Source organism: Haliotis cracherodii, unplaced genomic scaffold (genome assembly GCF_022045235.1).
Source record: "Haliotis cracherodii isolate W230 unplaced genomic scaffold, xgHalCrac1.p SCAF_17, whole genome shotgun sequence".
Taxonomy (NCBI): Eukaryota; Metazoa; Mollusca; class Gastropoda; order Lepetellida; family Haliotidae; genus Haliotis; species Haliotis cracherodii.
In genome coordinates, this window is record NW_027266272.1 from 873,267 (window position 1) to 898,740 (window position 25,474).

The 25,474-nt window shown below is 39.5% G+C and overlaps 1 protein-coding gene across 1 annotated transcript; it reads left to right on the forward strand.

The window, feature by feature from the left end:
- The first annotated feature begins 279 nt into the window (after positions 1-279).
- Positions 280-24,199, forward strand: LOC139464813 (aquaporin-11-like). Its single transcript, XM_071246331.1, has 3 exons — positions 280-522; positions 12,480-13,122; positions 14,792-24,199. Exons 2-3 carry the CDS (start codon positions 12,483-12,485, stop codon positions 15,049-15,051), a joined length of 900 nt encoding a protein of 299 aa, XP_071102432.1. The 5' UTR covers positions 280-522; positions 12,480-12,482; the 3' UTR covers positions 15,052-24,199.
- Positions 24,200-25,474: the final 1,275 nt, after the last annotated feature.

Consider the following 25,474-nt stretch of genomic DNA (forward strand, 5'->3'; position numbering starts at 1 on the left):
ACGGCAGTGAGATTCTCTAGTGCAGGTTGGTAAAGTATTAGACAATGATTGCATGAACATAACGAATTACAAAACTAAAACTAAAGCTATACAATTTAAAGAGCAAAATGCTTGAAAAGGAAATCGTTTTCTCTGTGCGCGACTGTGCCACACTCCGTTGTTCCATCCGATAGTTACCTCCCCTGGTGATATACAACACCCAGTTGATATCAAAAGGCCTGATTCAAGTGTCGTGCCGCAGCACCGCGCATGCGCTCTATGCACAAGCTGTCACCGACTTGTTCTCGACGTGAGACGAGCGTGGCAATGTTTACAAGCGGCGGTGGGAAAGTGACATCGAATTCCAATACACGAGGGTCGACAACAGTTAGGAGATAGCCCCATTCGTAGACCTGTACACCGACATCGCGCCTGTCAACTGATCGACTCGCACGAGCTGGGACGCACGCCGGTACCATCTCGAAAACTCACGATTTCACTTCAAGTTGTCAGTCAGTCAGCGATTGGATTCGGAAAGTCACGGTAGGAGGACATTTACACAGACTGTCACGGAGACTACATACCGATATAGTCTCTGATTTACAGTTGTATGTTAGTTGTCACTCCTGCTGCACAAGGCTAGGCCGATTTTTTGTGTAGTCAGGATCGAATTTTAAGCAGTTTATGAATGAGGTGAAGACTTAGGCTATCAGAGGTACGTGCCATGGGCCACGCCGAGTGTGTGTTTACATGTAACATAATCATTGCGTTACTTTTATAGGCATGCTCTTATCTAGTTGACGTAAGTTACTGACAGTCTACTTTGTTTGATCACGACAAGGAGTATTATGGTTAATCCATAATCGTTATTCATACACAACGCTTCCGGACTATTTGTGTTTGTTTGTTGTTTAACGCCACACTCAGCAATATTCCAACTGTATGACGGTTTCTGTCAATAATCGAGTCTAAACCAGACAATCCAGTGATTGACATCATGAACATCGATGTAGGCAATTGGAATTTGCTGCTTTGCATTATCCAAGTCAGCGAGACTGACCAACCGATCTGAAAATGAAGAGAGTCTCTGCGCTCCTTTTTATTATATTTTTTGTTAAGATAATTTAACAACTGTTTTTTTTCTGTATGATATCTACTTTTCAGATTTTAGTCTACTCGATCCCCTTAGTCGCCTCTTATGACAAGCATAGTTGCCTCAAACGACAAGCATGGGTTGCTGTAGACTAATTCTAACCCAGATTTTCCCGGGTCTCGAGACTATTTAAGTGTTCCTTTATGATAGAATTAGCCCCAAACGTTGTGTTTGTCTGATCAAAGACATCCATACATCTTTATACGTCTTTGGTATAATTATTATAATACCTTATACATTGATGTTTAGGTGTTATAACCATACTACTCCTTGTCATGTTGACATACAACGTCTGAATGCCAAAAAGACTCATACACTATTTGAATAATAAAAAGTCTTAATTAGAAACATTATATTGCTGTTTTTATTTTATAGTTGTTTAGTTTTTGTACAGATAGCTAATTGAATATATTGTGATGTTCTGAAACATTGCACCTATTCTGTCATTCGTTGTTAATATATATCACAGCTGTCATGGCAATAACTGGTATGTAAATTCACAAAAAAATGTAAAAACATAAATTCTATTTGGAGCATTATCAAACTTATCATAGACTCATAGATATAGTTATAACCTCGATTATGTAAATATATGTTATAATAGCTGTAGCTCAACATGTTGTATGCAGAATCAACATTATTATCTATAAATGGTATTCTCTTATCAAAGTCTTAACAGTAAATTGTGTATTATCTAAATTAGGTATACAAGCTCGATCATCTTCAGTATATTTGTGACCTGTGAAATCTGGGGTAGATATGTATCCAGCAGCCCATGCTTGCCGTGAAAGGCAACTATGCTTGTCGTAAACGGCAACTCATGGGATCGGGTGGTCAGGCTCGTTGTCTTGATTGATGCATGTTATTGTTTCCCAATTACGTGGATACGTCCAGACTCAATTATTTACAGACTGCCATCATATAGCTGGAATATTGCTGAGTGCGGCTTTAAACAACAAGCAAACGAACAGAGTTTAAGTTCATAAGTACTTCTACAATCTGGTATTTCTGCATTCCATTGAAACAGAAAACATCCCACACTTGTTTGCCTGGTCCTGTAACGGTGTCTCACTGCTCTCAACACTCCCAGTATCCCATGAAATAAACACTCCATGTATCCCTAGCAAACAGGAATAGCATTCCCAATTATGCAGTCTGTGACGTGACGCGCTGCAGTCTGAATCTTGAGTCTATTAAATGTTTTCTGGTCAAGTATAATCAGCTTATACTTTCCACCAAACTCGTAATCAGATCGTGTATTTTGACATGATAAGTCTGTGAATGAAGACCTGACCCTCTATCGTGTCCATAGGAGGTCAAGTCACGTGAGCACTTAAAGAACTTTGATCACCCAATCTGACTGAAGGATACTTGTGTTCTTGAGTCAATCAGATGTCTGCTTTCTAAGATGATTCATCTGCATGTCTTTACCATCTTGATTCTGAAATCTTGATTTGTACAAAAGAAAACCACAAGTTAATGAACACAAATATCCCTAGATGCAGTGTCTGAAACTCAGCAGTGTGAACCGTGAGCCCTAAGGGCCAGGACATTTAAACAACTGTAGGCCCAGTAGAAACACTGTGAACCCCAAAATGTTAGCTGAAGCAGGGAGACAAATTCTTGCAATATTAATAACAAAACACAACCAACCAGAAGCTATCACACCGAGTTCCCAGAGACTCTGTGGTGACAGATGAAGCCTACATTTATCAGGAAATTATCAGCTTGTAAAACATCTTTGCGACTACATGTATACTCGGACCCCATGGTACCGCGGCATTCATCGTATCGCGGCATTTGTGATTTCCGATAGTTCACGCGGGACATGCCTCTTAGCGGCTGTCTATTAATGCAAATCGGTAACCAGGAAGTGCTCACTTCGTAAACAATTTCAATTTCCTCGGAATGTTCTGTCTGCTGTAAGTAAGGAGTTATTAATCCGTTGATACATATTTCTGGCATCTGTTGTAATATTGCCTTACCCCCATCTATCCATGGCCAACGATATAACCCGCAGTTCCCCAAGTAAACTTTCTCTATCGACCTGAACTAGATCATCTGCATATTCATGGCGACTAATGAGGTAACGGAAGTTATGTAGTCTGTACATTTTTTCCCGCTCTGTGCCCAGAATCTATTGGGAGATCATAAGGGCCATAATGCCAAACTTAGAAATACGTTCTTCACTAGTAATCAAAAGATAAAAACATACTTTGGGCATACTAGGGGTGCTTTTTATATATTTATTGTTGGCTTTTAACGTTTTTCCATTTTGTGACAAATTATTGCCACCCAATTTTTTTTAGACAATCTTAAAATATCATTTCTGATATTTTGTTGTTGACTTATAAAAATATTTTTCTCTTACTTTTCGGTGAAAATGCATTGAATACATATTGCCGATAACACATTTAGAATTTTACTTGTGCTGTCTTTGCACTTGTCTGGACAAATCACTGATGTCTGGCATGATCATACCAAGTGGTTTGTAGATTTATGTCCAATTCGGACCTCCATACACAACTTTTCTCTGTACCGCGATATGATGGAGTTCTCTCCCTTGTCAAACAGAGCGCGAGGCCCGGCTTTTACTCGGAGCTACTAATGTAAATAATTAACTTTTATCAGTAAAATATGCGTTGTTTGATAACATGAATGATATCTGATACAGAGAACACGAATAATCATAAAGGTTAGTGAGTGCATTTTGTTCTGTTTAGTGTACATGACAAGTACCGCGATACCCCGAGGTTGCAGGCTACTAACCATTTGAAAGATCTAATCCTACTGCTTATACAAATTAAAGTGTTAATCACATTACTTAAATAATGCTTAATAAATTATTACTTGAAAAAACTTCAGGCTGTAAGGGCCTGCTGAAATGTAAAATTATCAGCCCAAGAACAAATCTGTTGGCATGGGGCCTATTGGCCGATGTCTTTTTTTAACCCTGCCTAGATAGTAGAGCAGGGACGATTAACAAACTGTGCAATCTGATAGGTATCACAATAGCTTGCTCACGATCAGATATGTGTCACGATACTTGTGCTCGGTACAACGGGTGAAAGTTTTTACGTTTTCACTACTAATCACTGTTTGGTGTAACAATTATAAAAGCAAGCATTAAAGTTAAGAATCAATATTGTTTACTTAGTGTGCAACTGTGATCGATTCTTATATTGAGAAGTAAAACATTGCGATCTATCAATGCATCAGTTTATTGTCCCACGACTACCAGGTGGTACTCCCCTGTTGGGTGTAGATGGCAGTCAGATGTAACAGGTGTATAACATCAGTGTTCAAAATACCTGCCTGCCTGACCGTCCGAGACGGGTTGATTTCAACTTGGGCTGCCAGATTTTCAAATCCCCCTGCCCGACGGTCGGGTTATATTTCATATGTGAAAATATTCTAAATATTTCCCGATGATAAGCATTAATTCACATGTAAAGATGAATGATAAAATGTAACCAAAAAGAAATGTTAGCTTATCCTGAGAAACATATGATTATAGTGGGCCGGCAGGTTTTGGTCAGGGCTGGCCAGTATTTTAGCTAGCCAGTCCTGTGGTCTGGCTGAAATTTTAGGGAGTTTCATACCCTGATAACATCCACAAGAGGAGAGTGGGAGAGTCAGTTTAATTTTACGTTCAGAGCTACAGATAAGCAGTGTATTTGCATAAAATACCTCCCTGATCCCACAAAATATTCCACACCCAATCACTTTCAATTAACTTGCATACAGAAACGCATGCATAAAATGAAAAACTCAAATGTATAAAAACAGCTTGCATAAATACCCAATGAAGCTTTTCTTAAAATGTTCACTAATTTTAGGAAAACCCAATATAATGAGTGATGAATAGATGAGTGAAAAAATATTGATTACCCAATGAAGAATGTAATAACCCCATTTAAATGGAAACATTAGAGTAAAAACTCAATTGATCAAAAAAGTTATCTGGAGCTCTGATGTGCTTTTAGCAATATTCCAGCAATATCACGGCGGGGAACACCAGAAGTGGGCTTCACACATTGTACCCATGTCAGGAATCGAAACCAGGTCTTCAGCGTGATGAGCAAACGCTTTAACCACTAGGCTACCCAACATAAGAATGGAGGCATGGCCTATATAACCTTCATCCAGAAGTTGTTGCTTGGGTTGTGTTCAGGGAAAGAGATCAGATATGCTGGTCGGAATCTTTTGCACACTTGTACTGAGAAATGAGAAGTCTTGATGCTGAATGTTCAATTGACACTACCTCCTGATCGGGGTCACCAGATCTTTACATGAAGAGGTATCGTATCAGGGTAAAAGATCTGATAATTATGATATCTTGTAGTAAACATTTATGTTATAACACTAAAATTTACTGAAAACGATACCAAACTTCAAGCTGGGGCATGTCAGCATGTAAGCTTATGGCATTAACATAATGAGCTGAATATGGACATGAAAATCATTCAGATTGCAAAGTATTTCAGATATTTGTTGGTTTGCAGTGAATGACCCTGATTTATCAATAAACATGAGGGGCGGTCTGGTAGTCTAGAGATTAAAGAGTTTGCTCGGCACACCCAAGACCCGTGTTCGATTCCCCCATGGGTACAATTTGTGAAGCCCATTTCAAGCCCATTTCTGGTGTCCCACGCTGTGATATTGCAGGGATTATCGTGTAATATTTTACCTATGAGAGAAAATCTCCTCTGGTCCAGTGAGATTTTTTGTCGTGTAATGAGATTTTGCTAATTTTCAGAGATATTTCAACTTCACACAGTGGAAACTGTATTTAATTTTCGGTACTTGTGACTTGAATAATGTTGCAAATAATGGTGCAAGATTATATGGATATATCCCCGGATATCCTATTTTCGAACATTAATTATTTCTCTGCACATATTTATAAATAATACGTTAGTATTAACAAAACATAACATTAGTACTTATATTTTTGTTGATTGTCTACTTCAGGAGAAATTACACTATTATTTATGTATTTCTGTCCATTGTCGACTTTACGGGGAAATATTTGCGAGGACAATTATAGATCATATAGGAGGCATGTTTACCACCATCAGATGTTCATTTCATTGACAAGCAGGAAGCAACAATCTGAAGTTATCCAATTGTTTTGTAGTGAAAACAGTACCAGCGTTTGGGCAACCATATCTCAACTAAAAATTCATTCTGGTTCAAAATTGTTTTGTTTTCTTTGTTCTCAGTTATGCAAGTGTGCCAAGGATTGTTCCGTGAAGTGATTGAGTAGTAAGTTTGAAGTAGACCCCACAGTGTTCAACCATGCACGGCTGTGTTTAACTGGATAGAAATCAATGCATAAAACAATTACAGAACATATGTCACAATAACAGCGGTGTTGTTTGAATAGCTTAGTGCCACAATACCAGCAGTAATTTTATTTGCTGCAGCTATCTACTTGCTCAAACTGTCTTTAACATCTTTTGCGTTTGTTCTTACTTAAAACATTGCTAAACAGCAGCAGAACATACATCCCATCACTGGCTTGATGACTTTGTAGATGTAAGTGATGGCTGTGACCATCCTCGATTACCCATTGTATTATTACCTCTCCATTCGATTATGATATACACTCAAACACTGTTGTGTCGAACTTTGATTTTGTAGAAACATACTGACTGACTCGATGTAAAAGTTTGGTTCCTGCATATACTTTCTTTAGTCATCATTTTCTGTTTTGTTGAACCTTGCATAACTCGAAGTATTTACTTAGGTCCCTTCAACTTTGACTCAACAGTGTTTGACAATACATACTCTTGATCTGACTGTACATACCCTGGATCTGACTGTACATACCCTGGATCTGACTGTACATACCCTTGATCTGACTGTACATACCCTGGATCTTACTGAACATACCCTGGATCTGACTACATACCCTGGATCTGACTACATACCCTGGATCTTACTGAACATACCCTGGATCTTACTGAACATACCCTGGATCTTACTGAACATACCCTGGATCTGACTACATACCCTGGATCTGACTGTACATACTCTTGATCTGACTGTACATACCCTGGATCTGACTGTACATACCCTGGATCTGACTGTACATACCCTGGATCTGACTGTACATACCCTGGATCTGACTACATACCCTGGATCTGACTGTACTTACCCTGGATCTGACTACAAACCCTGGATCTGACTACATACCCTGGATCTGACTGTTCATACCCTGGATCGGACTGTACATACCCTGGATCTGACTACTTACCCTGGATCTGACTGTACCTACCCTTGATCTGACTGTACATACCCTAGATCTGACTGTACATACCCTGGATCTGACTGTAAATACCCTAGATCTGACTACATACCCTGGATCTGACTGAACATACCCTGGATCTGACTGTACATACCCTGGATCTGACTGTACATACCCTGGATCTGACTACATACCTTAGATCTGACTGTACACACCCTGGATCTGACTACATACCTTAGATCTGACTGTACATACCCTGGATCTGACTACATACCTTAGATCTGACTGTACATACCCTGGATCGGACAACATACCCTGGATCTGACTACTTACCCTGGATCTTACTGAACATACCCTGGATCTGACTGTACATACCCTGGATCTGACTGTACATACCCTGGATCTGACTGTACATACCCTGGATCTGACTACATACCTTAGATCTGACTGCACATACCCTGGATCTGACTGTACATACCCTGGATCTGACTACATACCCTGGATCTGCCTGTACATACCCTTGATCTGACTGTACATACCCTGGATCTGACTGTACATACCCTGGATCTGACTACATACCCTGGATCTGACTGTACATACCCTGGATCTTACTGTACATACCCTAGATCTGACTGTACATACCCTGGATCTGACTACATACCCTGGATCTGACTACAAACCCTGGATCTGACTACATACCCTGGATCTGACTGTTCATACCCTGGATTGGACTGTACATACCCTGGATCTGACTGTACATACCCTGGATCTGACTGTACATACCCTGGATCTGACTACATACCCTGGATCTTACTGAACATACCCTGGATCTGACTGTTCATACCCTGGATCTGACTGTACATACTCTGGATCTGACTGTACATACCCTGGATCTGACTACATACCCTTGATCTGACTGTACATACCCTGGATCTGACTACATGCCCTGGATGTGACTACATACCCTGGATCTGACTACATACCCTTGATCTTACTGTACATACCCTAGATCTGACTGTACATACCCTGGATCTGACTGTACATACCCTGGATCTGACTACATACCTTAGATCTGACTGTACATACCCTGGATCTGACTGTACATACCCTGGATCTGACTACATACCCTGGATCTGACTGTACATACCCTTGATCTCACTGTACATACCCTGGATCTGACTGTACATACCCTGGATCTGACTACATACCCTGGATCTGACTGTACATACCCTGGATCTTACTGTACATACCCTAGATCTGACTGTACATACCCTGGATCTGACTACATACCCTGGATCTGACTACAAACCCTGGATCTGACTATATACCCTGGATCGGACTGTTCATACCCTGGATCGGACTGTACATACCCTGGATCTGACTGTACATACCCTGGATCTGACTGTACATACCCTGGATCTGACTACATACCCTGGATCTTACTGAACATACCCTGGATCTGACTACATACCCTGGATCTGACTGTACATACCCTGGATCTGACTGTACATACCCTGGATCTGACTACATACCTTAGATCTGACTGTACATACCCTGGATCTGACGACATACCTTAGATCTGACTGTACATACCCTGGATCGGACTACATACCCTGGATCTGACTGTACATACCCTGGATCTGACTGTACATACCCTGGATCTGACTGTACATACCCTGGATCTGACTACATACCCTTGATCTAACTACATACTCTGGATCTGACTGTACATACCTTAGATCTGACTGTACATACCCTGGATCGGACTACATACCCTTGATCTGACTGTACATACCCTGGATCTGACTACATACCCTGGATCTGACTGTACATACCCTGGATCTTACTGTACATACCCTAGATCTGACTGTACATACCCTGGATCTGACTACATACCCTGGATCTGACTACAAACCCTGGATCTGACTACATACCTTGGATCTGACTTTTTATACCCTGGATCGGACTGTACATACCCTGGATCGGACTGTACATACCCTGGATCTGACTACATACCCTGGATCTTACTGAACATACCCTGGATCTGACTACATACCCTGGATCTTACTGAACATACCCTGGATCTTACTGAACATACCCTGGATGTTACTGATCATACCCTGGATCTGACTACATACCCTGGATCTGACTGTACATACCCTGGATCTGACTGTACAAACCCAGGGTCTGACTGTACATACCCTGGATCTGACAGTACATACCCTGGATCTGACTGTACATACCCTGGATCTGACTACATACCTTAGATCTGACTGTACATACCCTGGATCTGACTACATACCTTAGATCTGACTGTAGATACCGTAGATCTGACTACATACCTTAGATCTGACTGTACATACCCTGGATCTGACTACATACCTTAGATCTGACTGTACGTACCCTGGATCGGACTACATACCCTGGATCTGACTGTACATACCCTGGATCTGACTGTACATAACCTGGATCTGACTCCATACCCTTGATCTAACTACATATCCTAAATCTGACTACATACCCTGGATCTGACTACATACCCTGGATCTGACTGTACATACCCTGGATCTGACTGTACATACCCTGGATCTGACTACATACTCTGGATCTGACTACATACTCTGGATCTGACTGTACATACCCTGGATCTGACTGTACGTACCCTGGATCTGACTGTACATACCTGGATCTGACTACATACCCTGGATCTCTCTGTACATACCCTTGCTCTGACTACATACCTGGATCTGACTACATACCCTGGATCTGACTACAATCCCTGGATCTGACTGTATATACCCTAGATCTGACTGTACATACCCTTGATCTGACTGTACATACCCTAGATCTGACTGTACATACCCTGGATCTGACTGTACATACCCTGGATCTGACTACATACCCTGGTCTGACTGTACATACCCTTGATCTGACTGTACATACCCTTGATCTGACTACATACTCTGGATCTGACTGTACATACCCTAGATCTGACTGTACATACCCTGGATCCATGTCCCAAGACTTCACTTGTGTGGCTTACATAGCACAGTTTACACTCAACAACAACTCAGAATAACTCTTATTAACAAGAGTTTTGCCTGGAACCATATGCAGCATCTAAGAGGCCTCGTTCAAGCAAGCCTAGACATATTTAAAATGAATGTTTTACTATAAATCAGAATGAACTTCCATCTGAAACAGATGTTTCTTGAGTATGAAGACAGGCGAGGTTTGTTTGTTTGTTTGTTTGTTTGTTTGTTTGTTTGTTGTTTAACACCACTCAGCAATATTCCAGCTACGTGACAGTCTGGACCAGACAATCCAGTGCTTGACATAATGAGTATTTGGGATACGATGACATACATCAACCAAGTCAGCAAGCCTGACCACCCAATCCTGTTCGCCTCTTACAACAAGCAAGGTCGCCTTTTATGGCAAGCTTGGGTTGCTGTGAAACCTATTCGGAGACAGGCGGTAGTCCTTTTGCTACCAGGTGTTCAAGGGTGTATTTGAAACAGTACATAATACAAGACAAGTATATGTGATATTGTTACTGCAGAGTACCAGGTGTTACCAATATCCTGCTATTCAATTGGATGACTATGTTTTAGTGTTGTGTCTTTCGACCTGGACTCAAAACGAGGCTTTTGTGTGAGATGGGTCCAGGGTATTTATTTACCATAAAAGATTGGAGACAGGGTACACTGGATGATCAAGGATGTGCTGTGATAATTTCATCGTGTCTGTTTCAGTGCGTTGTGCCTGTAATACATGTTTAACATGGTGGCAGAATACCTTTTGAGGGGTCAGATTGTTATTTATGAATAGCTCTTGAAAAAAGCACAAATGTTGTTCAAATTGCTCTTCACCATTGTCCGAAATAACTGCCTGGCTGCCTGTGGCTGGTAACATTTCTGTTGGGTTGAATGAAATTTTACTCCACCTGTCTGACTGTCTGGCAGATAACTTTAAGGCTACCTACATATTCAGTTTCATTCATATTTATTATAGTCATCATCTGGTCTGTCTGTCTCTCCGTAATTTGCTTCCGGAGCATAACTTGGATACCGTGAACGATTTTTCACCAAACTTGGTACATGTATTCACCAGGGGCTGAAGTTGTGCCTTTTGCTGTTGTGTGGCCGGGGGATTTGTTGTTGAACTTGTTATTCTCAAGTAGATATTTGCATTATTTCAACTGAATCAATATGGCGATTTTTCAATATTTAAAATGTCTGAATGTGGGCAGGCCTTTATAGGTCACATGCCCTCCCATCTTGTTGGGTTTAAAAATGATTTCAAACACTACCCCACACATACGAGTAGGGATATATCTAGACCTGCTCAGAGGCTGATATTTGGCAGCAAATGTTAGTTAAAATTCACAAGTTTCAATTAAATTATCTCAAGTCCTGTTATTGTAGTGACTTAAACTTATCAGAGGTGACTTGTATTTCACTGACAACTGGACCAATAAACAGTGAGAGGCTCCAGCGATTAGTTATGCATTAATACATTGAATGCAATCTCAAAATACCTCTGACTTTAAATAATAAAAACTGAAGGAGAATGTAAATAATGAGGGCAAGTAAGGACTTTTTAAGTATTTTTTTATAATGACAAAAGTGTTGAGGGAGGAATATTTTTTATTTTCTTCCCACCAAGCATACTAACAAAAATGAAACAACTCTGTGCACATTGCACCTATCTCTTTAATGCAATGTCGGCTGTAAAATTGTCTGCTTCATCTGATGCATGGAAGTTTGATGCAGAAAATAAAAATGACTGACACATGTGGTTAAAGTGACACACTAATATTTTGTTCGAGGTTACCATGATTACTGTGTCATGGTGGTCAGTAAGGTGCCACAATTCGTTGTGCAGAGTTCTGTCCCATGGTCTTGTTAGTATCCACCAATCGTAGGTTCGAAAACAAGATTGCCTCTGATAATGATTCTCCATTTACCATCACCATGATCACCATATCTGCAATAAAACGGATGTGCTATTGAAAGTGACCCTATTCCACACTCACTAAGTTTAGTTCAGCTGATGTTTCTGCTTTTGATATTTTTTTGTTTCTCTCTCCAGAAAATGAACTGGCGACAGCTATGGGCGATCACAGTGGGGCATGACCCATCAGTTGACTTCCTCCATCCTCTGATAGCAGCGTTCCTGTTCTACATCATCGCATACACCGCGTGTTTCACGTTCTACACAATTTCCTACCAACTCTTCCCAAACTCACTCAAGATCTACATCCTCGACTTCTTCAAGACCCTCGTCATTTGCTCCTATCCGTACGGCCATGGACTTGTTCGCAATTTTTCCGGACATGTTGGATACTGTGCAGTTGCCGTACCCTTAGTGATGTTGACGTTGCACACGTTCAAAGAAGGGTCACCATCACCGCTGTCTGTGTTTGAAGACTTCCTTGCCAAAAAGTTATCCCTGTTTAAGACTCTTGTAAGAATCGTTGTCCAGACGGCAGCAGGGTTCGCGTCATTCCGGCTTGTTCACTTGATCTGGTCGCTTGAGTTTCACCCTGATCATGTTAAGAGCATGAGAGCAGTGGGCTGTGACACGGACCTCAAGGTTTCCATATTTGTGGGCTTCCTCATCGAAATGATGGGAGTGTTGTATGATACTTGGCTCTCCTATCAACCTCTCTTCAGATTCTCACTCCTGGATGAAGCAGTGAAGACCTTGAATGGCACCATCTTGGTTTGCCTTGGTAAGGCAAAAATATTTCTTAATATTTGTTCATCACCTCACTAACTAATTGGGAGATATGCATACAGTGTTTCCAGTGTACAGCTAGGTTACCTGTAGATTTGACCGTGCCAAATTGAATTTGGAAACGAATGTGCAGCAAATGTTAAATTGAGTGCGGATTTAGTCTACAGGTAACCTAGCTCTACATTGAAACAAAATATATTTATCTCCATTCTACCAGGACTAAATAAAACACAAACTCTTTGGTGTTAGTAAATATATTGAGTGAAGCGCCATGGGTTGAGTCCAGTGTTTTGAGTGGGTTCTTGATCTTAATTACGGAATTACCGACAACTGCCATTTAACAAAATATCATGCTCTATATACTCGAGCAATTTGTTGACACCTTAATGGTGTCACTATTATCATGTCATATTCCGGGGTGGAATAGGTCTTCAGCAACCCATGCTTGCCGTAAAAGGTGACTATGCTTGTCGTAAAAGGCGACTAACAGAATCGGGTGGTCAGGCTCGCTGACCTGGTTGATGCATGTCATCAACCCCAATTGCGTGGATCGATGCTCATGATATTAATCACTGGATTGCCTGGTCCAGACTCGATTATGTACAGACCGCCATCATATAGCTGGAATATTGTTGAGTGCGGCGTTAAACAAACAAACCAAAAAGATATTATTATTTAAATATGCCTACTGACAATGGCTGAAAAAAGTACTTTTCTATGAATATTAGCCGCCGCCATGATGCTGCCATAGTTTCAGAGGGAGTTTGAATAAGACTGACCAATCAGAATGGAGTAATTTCCACATTCATGGTAGAATTAGCCTTTATTGCCCCGTTGTACCTGTCTGTAGATGCAGAAAATTGCAATGTATTTTACCATTTTTATCTTACCAGTGGCAGAGTGAATCAGGAGGTTTAATTAAAAAAATGTTCTTCCATGACGCTGACAAGTCCTTCGTGATCCATCATTTAATACAGGCTGGGATTTGTGCAAGGCACAGAACATTGTTTCGGTCACTGCTTCAAAGTACATTATTTTCTTTGGAAGGAGGAGTCCTAAAATTATTTTTTTAAATCATATTTGCAGGACATCCCGCATGTCCAGTGAATTGTTTCGTCTTTTCTGTGTAAATCCTGAGGACAATTTTTTTTAATATATGCCATGCCTCTTCAGAATATTGAATGGTCAGTCCCTTGTCATCAGATTGTTGCTCATTATATCAATCACTGGATTGTTTGTTTGTTTGATGTTAAACGCCGTACTCAGCAATATTTCAGATATATGACAGCGGTCTGTAAACAATTGAGTCTGGACCAGACAACCCAGTGATTGACATCCTGAGCATTGATCCATGCAATTGGGATACAATGATATCCATCAACCAGGTCAGCGAGCCTGTCCACCCAATCCCGCTTGTCACCTCTTATGACAAGCATAGTCACTTTTTACGGCAAGAATGGGTTGCTGAAGGCCTATTCTACCCCGGATCTTCACAGGTCAGTCACTGGATTGTCTGGTCCAGACTTGATTTGCAGGCTGCCATCATGTAGCTGGAATATTGCTGAATGCTACGTTAACAACAAACAGCATTTAAGATTGATATAGTCTGATGTCACTTCTGTTATCTCATTGTTATAATGCTGACATAACACATTTCTTCACAGGACTTCATCTGACCGGGATGTACATGCAGCCAGCGATGGCCTCCGGTTTGTCCTTCGGATGCAAAGGCACGTCGGCATGGGAACACGTCTTGGTATACTGGGTTGGGGCGTTCCTTGGTTGCTATGGTGCTATTGTTCTCAACAAGTACGTACACTTCAGCCTGGTGAAGGGGAAAGACAAGTCTGCCACCAACGGTCATAGAAAAGGAGTCAAGAATGGATTTCACGGAAAAAATACTAAACTGAAGAGGAGCAATTAGATTATATTTGCCAATCAGGGTGATTTGACCATTAGTTGGTGACGAGTATGTATTTCATTATTAAGTAACAGTGGTCAACCCATTTGGGGATTCTCAGCATGAATGTAAGGGAAGAGGGATGTTCACCAGTCATGATGAGCTGTTTATGCACAGCTCATCTGTTGACAGGGATGTTCACCAGTCATGATGAGCTGTTTGTACATGGCTCATCTGTTGACAGGGATGTTCACCAGTCATGATGAGCTGTTTATACACAGCTCATCTGTTGACAGGGATGTTCACCAGTCATGATGAGCTGTTTGTACACGGCTCATCTGTTGACAGGGATGTTCCTTTTGTAGGTGGTGACTGAATGTAAATGATTGTGTAGATATGTTGGTATGGAAGTGGACATTGCCAATGAACCAATGTGTTTTCATATCTACACATTTCCTTACGATCTTGTCCAATGTTTGTAACAGAATGAAACATCACGATATTGCTTTAAAAAATTGAGAAGAATATGTTAGATTTACTACAATTTTCCTGTTTAACAGTAAACAGTTTGTTGACCTTTTTCACTAATTTAACCATGTAATAGACCATGCTTATGAAATCTGACTATTCACACAGTATTGAAATAATATGTTTGGAATCTTACTGTATAGGGAATACATATATAAACCTGATTCCTACTATTGTGATATGAGTATTGGCAGGGAGAAGGCCTATAACATGTGTAAGGTTGGGGCACTAGTTCAGTTGAATAAGTTCTGTTAGTTCCCTGTGCAGCCTCAGATCTGTGTTCATCATGTACATGGGGCGGTCGGGTCATCATTTTCAGGCGATGCCAGTTTTCTGATTGTGTGTCATCAGCCCACTGGACCAAACAGAATTTCACTGAACTTGGGCTTTGCACTAATGTATTACGTCACAGGCTGGATGTAAGCATGACACTTGAAACTTCAGTTTGTGAGGTTGACTACTGATAACTAAGGTATGGCCATTTTAAGGCAATATATATGTTTCTTTTACACACAATGTCCCCCACAGTGAGCTTGCCTGATAAAAGTTCATCAGATTTTTATATCTTGTCAGCAGCAGTAGCAGCTGTGAATTGTTTTGTTTCCTCAATGTTTATTTTTCTTAAAATGTTGATTGATATATCAGCGTCATGACATGTTGTTCAATTTTAGCCATCTTAGGATGTTGATTCAAGAAACAGCTTGACATTACTTCTTTGTAATGAGTGTTCAAGTATTTTAAGATGTTTGTTTATCTTTCATTTTTAATAAAATTTCCATTTTTATCCAGACATAAGACACAACCATGAAATATGGTCTGTCTCAATCGTCCACTGGAATATGTCATTTCCTGGACAAGTTGGACCTTTTAACATTTTTAGATACATTTACATTTACTTTTACTCAACGTGCTTAATGAAGTCTTTTCTGTATTCTAGCTTTTACTTGTCTTCCAAAATATACGTCAGTGGTCACGTTTTGTAGATGGTACATAGGTTAATCATTTTCTGAGTCATTAGGTCAAGGTTGGATCTTATACAAAGTGTCAGTCAGTTGGGAAGACTGGTTATCAGAGCATGATCCACCATGTCCACCCCAAGTTGTAACGTAATCCTGACCAAGAATTGCACCATCATCAAAGTGATATAGTTTTATGAATCAGGCTTTCATGAATAATGAACATTAAAATGCATTTAGAAATCAGCCTCAACTCAACATAGACAGACATATCAGTTCATATGACACATGGGAAAAGTAGAGAAATTCCTTTGGGTGATGGAGTGATCTTTGTTGAGGAAGCAGAAAGGGTGAGGATGACAGGGACTTTGTCGATATTCGACCACAAGACATCAATAATTGTTAGTAAATATCCCCAAATTGGATTTACAGATGTCCAAACTCACCTTATACACTAGTAACTAAAGTGACGGTTTTGTAGAGGGGACTTGTTTTTCACTGACAAGTTTTAGCAAATTAGCAATTTTTTGGGTCAAAAATTTCCTGTCAAGGGCATTAAATTTGGAATCCCTGATAAGTCTGGGTGATACATTTAGTGTTGACTTGGGTTTTAGGCTTTTTTTTAACATATTTGGTTATTGTGAGTGCATTTTTTTATGTATTGCATGTCCAGGACTTGTACAGATATCTAAATATAGTTTGCAGTTTGAAGGGGTAACATTGCACAACCTTGTACACTGACCACGCTCTCCATGCTTGACAAGTCAGATTTTCTGATATAAGGTAGCAATTCAGTTTACATGTACAGTTTTGTTTTTAAGACCACAAGGCTTGTTTCTATGTTTATTTAACATGTAACAGATTTTTCAAATTCTCAAATTCACATGTGCGCACTGATCCCAACATAACCAGTTTGTTTGCACAACTCATTCTGATTTTTTTTCCCATAGAGCTTGCCTGTAATGAATTAAAACCTTTCTGGCATACTGGTTCATGGTTGTGTATGTGTGGCGTCATCTTTGTAATAAATAGAGGTGGATTTAGGTCTCTATCTATTGTTATGAAAGTTACAAACATCAATATCAGTAATTATATTCCTTTCCATACAGGATGTCTTCACACAATACCAGAATGATTGCCTTCATTCAGGATTGCAGAAACAAATTAATAAATATTATTATACCAGAATCTTGGAAATCTGATCTGGGAAGTAATGATATCTGTATACAGGCCCTGTGCTATCTCTACCTCTGTTCATTTCTAGTCCACATGGAGGGCCCTGATAAGAGAAACTGAGCTGGTAATATCCCTAACACATGCTGGTGTACACACGTGTCCATGGTGTAGCTCAGTGTCTTATCTTGATAAATTAAGTATGTCATTTTCCTGATCAATGTTCTATGTATACTTGACCGTGTTTCGATGTACAAGTTAGGTGAGAGAATTGTTTGTTGATAAAACGCCTGGTACAAAATGACCAAATATCAAAAGCATTACATTAATGATGTCTGCTGAATAGACGTCCTTGAAGACAGATGTTTCTGAAGCGCTATCATCTGACCAGGCCTGAAAGGTGGTAGGGCTGATGTTGTGGCAAGTCAAAGTCATCTATCGGTGAAGGCATACATAAACGTTTTACATTTTCAATTTCTCTCTGAAATGGATTCGTGGGTTCAGCTGTGTGGATGTTTCTTACAGTAGGGTACACGTTTTGTCTATAGCACCATAAATGGAATTTCAATAAAGTTGCCAGGTAGATATCATGGACTTTTGAAAAAATAAGAAAAATGAAAAAATCTTCTCCGTGTACTTGGAACTGGGTAGTTCTGAGTTTTCTTTGAGGCAACTTGATCAAAAGTCAAACATGGCTGACAGCAGCCATATTAGAAAATATAAAACAGTCAGTGAAGCTGAGACTTCATGTGCCTGTTCCCACCCCTGTTCCTACCCTTTTTCCCACCCCTGTTTCCACCCTTTTTCCCACCCCTGTTTCCACCCCTTTTTCCCACCCCTGTTCCAAACCCCTTTTCCCCACCCCTGTTCTCACCCGTTCCCACCCTTTTTCCCACCCCCGTTCCCACCCCTGTTCTCACCCCTGCCCCCGTTCCCACCCATGTTCCCACCCCCGTTCCCACCCGTTCCAAACCCCTGTTCCCACTCCAGTTCCCACCCCTGTTCTCACCCGTTCCCACCCTTTTTCCCCACCCCTGTTCCCACCCGTTCCCACCCTTTTTCCCACCCCTGTTCCCACCTGTTCCCACCCCAGTTCCCACCTGTTTGTTCAGGAGGGTGAAGTATGCAACATAGACAACACTGGGAATTGATTCCCTTCTTGTTTTTTATATGATAATTCCATATCTTCAATGTTATAACTTGTGTCTATTATGCCCTGTTTTCGAGGTAGATTGAGTTACATTATGTCACAACAACACTCCCAAACACTCCATGCATGACCCTTCCAGTTGCTCAGTCGATTGCACACTACCAGCAGGTATTCTTAAATGTGTTAACATGGACGTATGGATTATCACTAATCTTAGAATGTTGTTTGCTCGCTTATCCATAAATGATATTTATCCTCAAGCCTCTTATCTGAAGATTATATTTTGAGCAGATTTGTGCTAAGTCTTAATCATGTTATGCAGGACCTATTGCCTTGCCACCTGTATTGTTCATTGTTCAAACCAGACTTGTGTTCGTGCTTGGAACTTGATTTTATGTCTTTCCAAAGAAATTCTATTTTACCCATATTTATCCTCAGAGAATTAACTTACATGCAATTATATGGATAAGTTTTAGTTCAAGAAAAACAACAGTTTTATAGATTTTATTGGTGCTTCTATTTGTTCATGTTTTGTGTGAATTTGGCTGCATACCTACTACCTGTGTTGTATATAGCCTTGGGTGTCTGTCTGTTTGATTGATGTTTATGTTTATACAGTTAATTATTCCTAAACTAAATGGTTATATTTTAATATTAGATGGATCATGGCCATGGACAGTAAGACATGAGTGAGAAATGTCAGATGACTGACTATGTTAATATTTATGTTTCGACCGTGGTAACTCTGGAAAGTGGCAGCATATGGAGAGGGAATTAGTTAAATCAATGAAATAATTGAATATTTAATTAATAATTCTATAGATAACATTTATGATTGTCGTGTCTCTGTGGAATATTGTAATGTTGCAAACATTAAGTACCAGGTATTCAAAATTTGAATTTCATCATTTTGGGACTGGCTCAAACAGGAACAAATTGACAAAAATTACTTGCAAGTCAGCTAAACAATATTAGTAGATGTTTTTATTAATTTTGGCAATATTGAAAAGTATTAACAAGTATATAGTTTTTTGGTTAAGTATTTACTGTGTTCTTGGTACTTCTGTACATGTATGTCTAAGTGTTTTATGTGCCTTAATACCTGTTATTTCTTCAGGTGATCATCACCAGGGCAACAGGTCCGTGTTTTGCCTGTAAAGCGTTCTTGGCTGGCTGTGTTACACGTCTTTTTATTGTCATGTTTACTTAATCAGTGTTCCTTCTATATTCCATTGTCCACAAACTTGACCTCCACAGTCTCATCCATTATAAACGCAATGTTGTACTTTTCCATGTGAAAAGTTTAATTTACAGGATGCAGTTTTGTGTGTTTTTGATTCTTAACATAGTGGATTGAGTGGATAACCAGATTTATGCCAGTATATTTATATTTGTTGTCTTTTCTGAAATGAGTTTTATATATGTCGTGATGATGGTATTGATCTACCATAATATATCCTCCAAACAAACTTACACTGTTTTAGCCTCTTAGTTTTTCATTACAATGTTCACACATTTAATCCTCCGAATTCACATGGTCCATGGTCAAAATATAAATGGAATAACATTTCAAAACAGTTTCTGTTTAAGCTAACACTCCAAGGTTTTGCTGAGGGATGAATTAAATGAAAACATTTTGAAGTCTCAAGTTTTTAATTTTATTCAACATTTGTGCCATATTTGGTGAACATGTATGTAAAACACGTTATGGAGCAAATGTGCTGTATTTTGACAGCAAACATGTTGACAGATGTTCTGATTGTGTTCCTTTGCAGTTTCTCCCATCATTCCACACTCCGCAGACCAATTTGTTTTTTCTTCAAGTTGCTGTGTCCAAAGTTCTTGTTTCAAAATGAGGCAGCATTTTGATTCTTACCAGCATACATCTTTAAGTGACCCTATTCTCATGGATTTGCTCAGTTGTCATGGTTTCATGTTTAGATTTGTACATGCTGCTCAATATGTTTTGATCATATTTTGATGATTGTGTAACTTGATCTTGTGATCTGACCCTATTAATGATGACATGTTAATTGATTGTGTTCACTGTTGACTGCACTCTCTGTTGATCAGTTCATTCAGTTTAGTGGCAGTGGGGTAGTCTTGTGGGCAAGGGGTTTACTTGTGATGCTGAAGGTCTGGGTTTGAAGCCGGAAATAACATCCTGCATTTTGGGTTTCACAATACAATAAAAATCTTTAAATTTTCTACGGAGTATTGTGAAAAGCTTTGTAAAATTTCAGATTGAAGTTACATTTTTGTCATGCTTAGTCTGATCACGACGGTATGTATACACATGGTATAAATTTAGAACTTTATTCATCAACCAGAACATTTTTACCATTTGCATCATGCTCACCATTGTCTTTTTTCTAGTGTATTCTATCCCATTCTGTTGTCAATACCCTGGATTCATTGGCTTCAATAGCTTCATTTTGAACCATATTTGAAATGCTGCTACAATTAGCTATCAGTTCAGATTGAGTGAGAGCATCACGTACCGTGATAAGATGGACATGTGGACATCACTTCTGAAAAGAAAATTTTGTGGCGAATGACTGACTGAGTTAGGGGTTTTATGTGCGCTTTCCGAAATATTGCGTATTTCCCACATAGGCCTGCCAGGCCATTAGTGGATTGGTCGAAAAAGAGTTGTCTGAAGAGGTATGGCAACCTGTTGGATTTTTTTTGTTTGTTGCTTAATTAAATTTGGATAATAATTTGGAATTTTGAAAAATGCCATGCAAAAAAATGGGGAGGATCTCAGGGAGTGTTGGTGTGGTTTTAGTTTTTTTTTAGTTTTAAGAGCTTTTTAGGTTTTTTGTTGTTTTGTGGCATGGGTCCAGGGTATTTATCATAATAGATAGGAGAAGATGAAGCAAAAAGCATTGCTTGTATTTCTCAAGCCCATGGGGTCCCCCACTAGCAGGCAGGCCAGTGTGGACGGTGTGGAGCTGGTCTTGTATATTGTTCCAGCTTCAGCACCTGCCAATCAAGGCGGCCTGAAGCATACAAGACTTACACGTTTCAAGTTGTATTGGTGATTGGGTATGCTAAGTGCAAATATGTGAGACAATACTTCCACAGACTTGTTTTGGTGATGTGGTTATTATACAACTGGTATAACGTGACTACAAAACGTTTCATGGAGTTTTTGAATTCATATTACAATTGCTTGTTAACTTGTTTCACAAAATGCACTACCGTTTCCTAAAAGCTGTAGGTGCACGTGCTTCAGTAACATGATGTGAACATGTTCCTGAGAACATTGAAAAGGTTTTTGTGTGAATTTTGACACCAAACTGTCGAAAATGGACTTGCTCAAATCTCCTTTGTTTTTTACCCTAGTAGCAGTTTCCTCTTTCAAAATGCAGATGACTAGGGTTTTGTAGAAATATGTTTTATTTGTATTTTGTGTCAGATTGTTACATTTTTTCATATGATTTTCTCCTCTCAGAAACTCAAGCTCAATCAGCCCTGAGAATTATTTTTATTCTGTTGTTTTGCTAACTTTATGTTAACATGTTGGCTAAGAGTATCTGCCAACCATTATTAACAATGTTAAACTATTTTTAATGATGGAATATTCACTTGCTCAAACATTAAAGGTTTTTCTTTCTTTTTTTGACAGTTTCAACATCATGCATCATTGAATCCGAGTTTCAATTATAGATTCGATTTCACCCCACAGAAACATTGAATTAAGCAAGAGTTATCTGAGTTGCTATGAATGTTGTGTTACACTCTCAGAGCCATGTCCTATTTTAGAGTATAACCAGATTTTGCAGTTGGATACGAATTGTCTGTTATTTTACAAATAGCCTTGCTCATGGTTGAGAAACTAGTCACTGAAGTTTTGCCAGATGTTTTCATTTTGGTCAGGCCTGCAAGGTGTATGTTGTATGTGCCAGTAGAGAACTTGGAAGATGTCAGAGCCATGCTGGAGGTTGTTGAAGTCCAAACGTAACATTTACCATATTTGACATATTAAGTGCCCTGCTCCAATAGTCACCTCCTGTGCAGACTGAAAATTTACAGGACAGTCCATATTTTGTTGTGTGTAACACACAATTTTTAAGAAAACAGCTGCAGAGCAGATGTATAATTGCCAAGTGACTTTTTGTTGAAATAGTTTTAGTTCCATTGATGTTTGACATGTTTTATGAAACAAAACAAACAGTGCCAAAATTGATGACCGATGCTATTCCCTATTTTGACGAGTATCATATGTTCCTGTGTTTTTTCAGGTGAACAATTAAATTGCCTTTGCATGTGTTTGTGACAGGTGCCACCGGTGGGGCAGGATACGCTAACCTTTTCGCGAACACATGGTATCATTACTATTTGATATTGATTCATAAACACATGCTCATGATGTAGTCGGAGTCGTACGATTGACTATGATTTATGCAGAGATTTCTATTGGATATGGAAAGGGTTTTGTCTCTTTATTATTATTATTATTATTATTATTATTATTATTATTATTATATGACGTACAACATTTAAGTTGGCCAACTTTATACCATGTTTGAGGTAAAAGACAATAAACGAGACAAAACCCTTTCCATATTCATAAGAAATCATGATGGTACGATTGCAACTATGTCATGAGCATGTGTTTATATATAACTATCAAATAGTGATGATACCAGGTGTTCTCGAAATGAGACTATCCTGCGCCACTGGTGGCATCCATCACAAACACATGCAAAGGCCAGTCAAGTACTGGATAGAAGACAAGCGTCCTCATGGCTATTTAGGTATTATTATTAACAAATAACCAGTGCATAACATGTTATTATTTGGTATAACCAGTGTGTAACTTGCATATGACAGCTATAAAACTGCTTTTAATGTGACCAACATTATTAAATAGAGGTGAAGCTAGTTAATACCATGTAGATGTTTTGGCATAGCAAGTGTACAACTAACTCATTTAACAATTTATATCAAACTAGGGACCAGTTGCATCCTTCTGTAATATGTTGGAGACAATATTGGAATAAAGCTTTTGGTCAGGGATGAAATAATTGAACTTGTTACTGAAACAAGAAATATTCAGATATGAATAAAATGTCACTGTTATATAATTAGTCATTAGGATAACAGTGATCCTGATTATCTTTTACAGATGAGAATTTATGTTTATGTTTATGATGCTGCCAATTATCCAGGTTTTTTCTATCCAAAGATGCCTTTATATTTAAGTGATGATGTGCGTTGTCTTGTGTTGTTATCATGTTCAGTAGTATCACTGCTGTATGAAGGCATACAGACTTCCTCCCTGTCATTTTACACAGACCAGTGATTGCCTTAAATGCCTTTTGAATATGAAAGAATGTTGAATGTGACAATAAAATATTTATGCACCTCAGTGAAACTTGTCATCAAACTGTTCAACCTCAACAGGTAAGATAAAATGGGAAAAAGAGCCATCATCATCATCATCATCATCATCATCATCATGCCCTGTTGGCGGCTTAATGATAGTGTCACCATATCGAACTGGCAGCTGTGAACTTAATACCTATTATGATTACGGAAATAGAGCCGTAGGACCCAACCCTCTACAAGGTGACACCATTCCTTGTGCAGAGCGGCACCCTTTAGACACTGCCAGCAACTAATTATCATGGTTTCGATAAAAGATTTGCCCTGATTTTGTTTCTTTGCCAGCAGCACCTTATCCATGCTGGTGGGTTTTCTAAATCACTAAGGCTTACTCCTCCTACTGGCTGGTGGATTTTCTAAATCACTAAGGCTTACTCATCCTACTAGCTGGTGGATTTTCTAAATCACTAAGGCTTACTCCTCCTACTAGCTGGTGGGTTTTCTAAATCACTAAGGCTTACTCCTCCTACTGGCTGGTGGGTTTTCTAAATCACTAAGGCTTACTCCTCCTACAAGCTGGTGGGTTTTCTAAATCACTAAGGCTTACTCCTCCTACTAGCTGGTGGGTTTTCTAAATCACTAAGGCTTACTCCTCCTACTAGCTGGTGGGTTTTCTAAATCACTAAGGCTTACTCCTCCTCATGGCTGGTGGGTTTTCTAAATCACTAAGGCTTACTCCTCCTACTAGCTGGTGGGTTTTCTAAATCACTAAGGCTTACTCCTCCTAATGGCTGGTGGGTTTTCTAAATCACTAAGGCTTACTCCTCCTACTAGCTGGTGGGTTTTCTAAATCACTAAGGCTTACTCCTCCTACAAGCTGGTGGGTTTTCTAAGTCACTAAGGCTTACTCCTCCTACTAGCTGGTGGGTTTTCTTAATCACTAAGGCTTACTCCTACTAGCTGGTGGGTTTTCTAAATCACTAAGGCTTACTCCTCCTACTGGCTGGTGGGTTTTCTAAATCACTAAGGCTTACTCCTCCTACTGGCTGGTGGGTTTTCTAAATCACTAAGGCTTACTCCTCCTACTAGCTGGTGGGTTTTCTAAATCACTAAGGCTTACTCCTCCTACTAGCTGGTGGGTTTTCTTAATCACTAAGGCTTACTCCTCCTACTAGCTGGTGGGTTTTCTAAATCACTAAGGCTTACTCCTACTATCTGGTGGGTTTTCTAAATCACTAAGGCTTACTCCTACTGGCTGGTGGGTTTTCTAAATCACTAAGGCTTACTCCTCCTACTAGCTGGTGGG

What these genes read in the sequence shown, in the direction of transcription:
- LOC139464813 (XM_071246331.1), top strand. Translation starts at nt 12,483, where the DNA reads ATGAACTGGCGACAGCTATGGGCGATCACAGTGGGGCATGACCCATCA. An exon ending in CACCATCTTGGTTTGCCTTG is followed by an intron (nt 13,123 to 14,791) that starts GTAAGGCAAAAA and finishes ATTTCTTCACAG; the next exon opens with GACTTCATCTGACCGGGATG.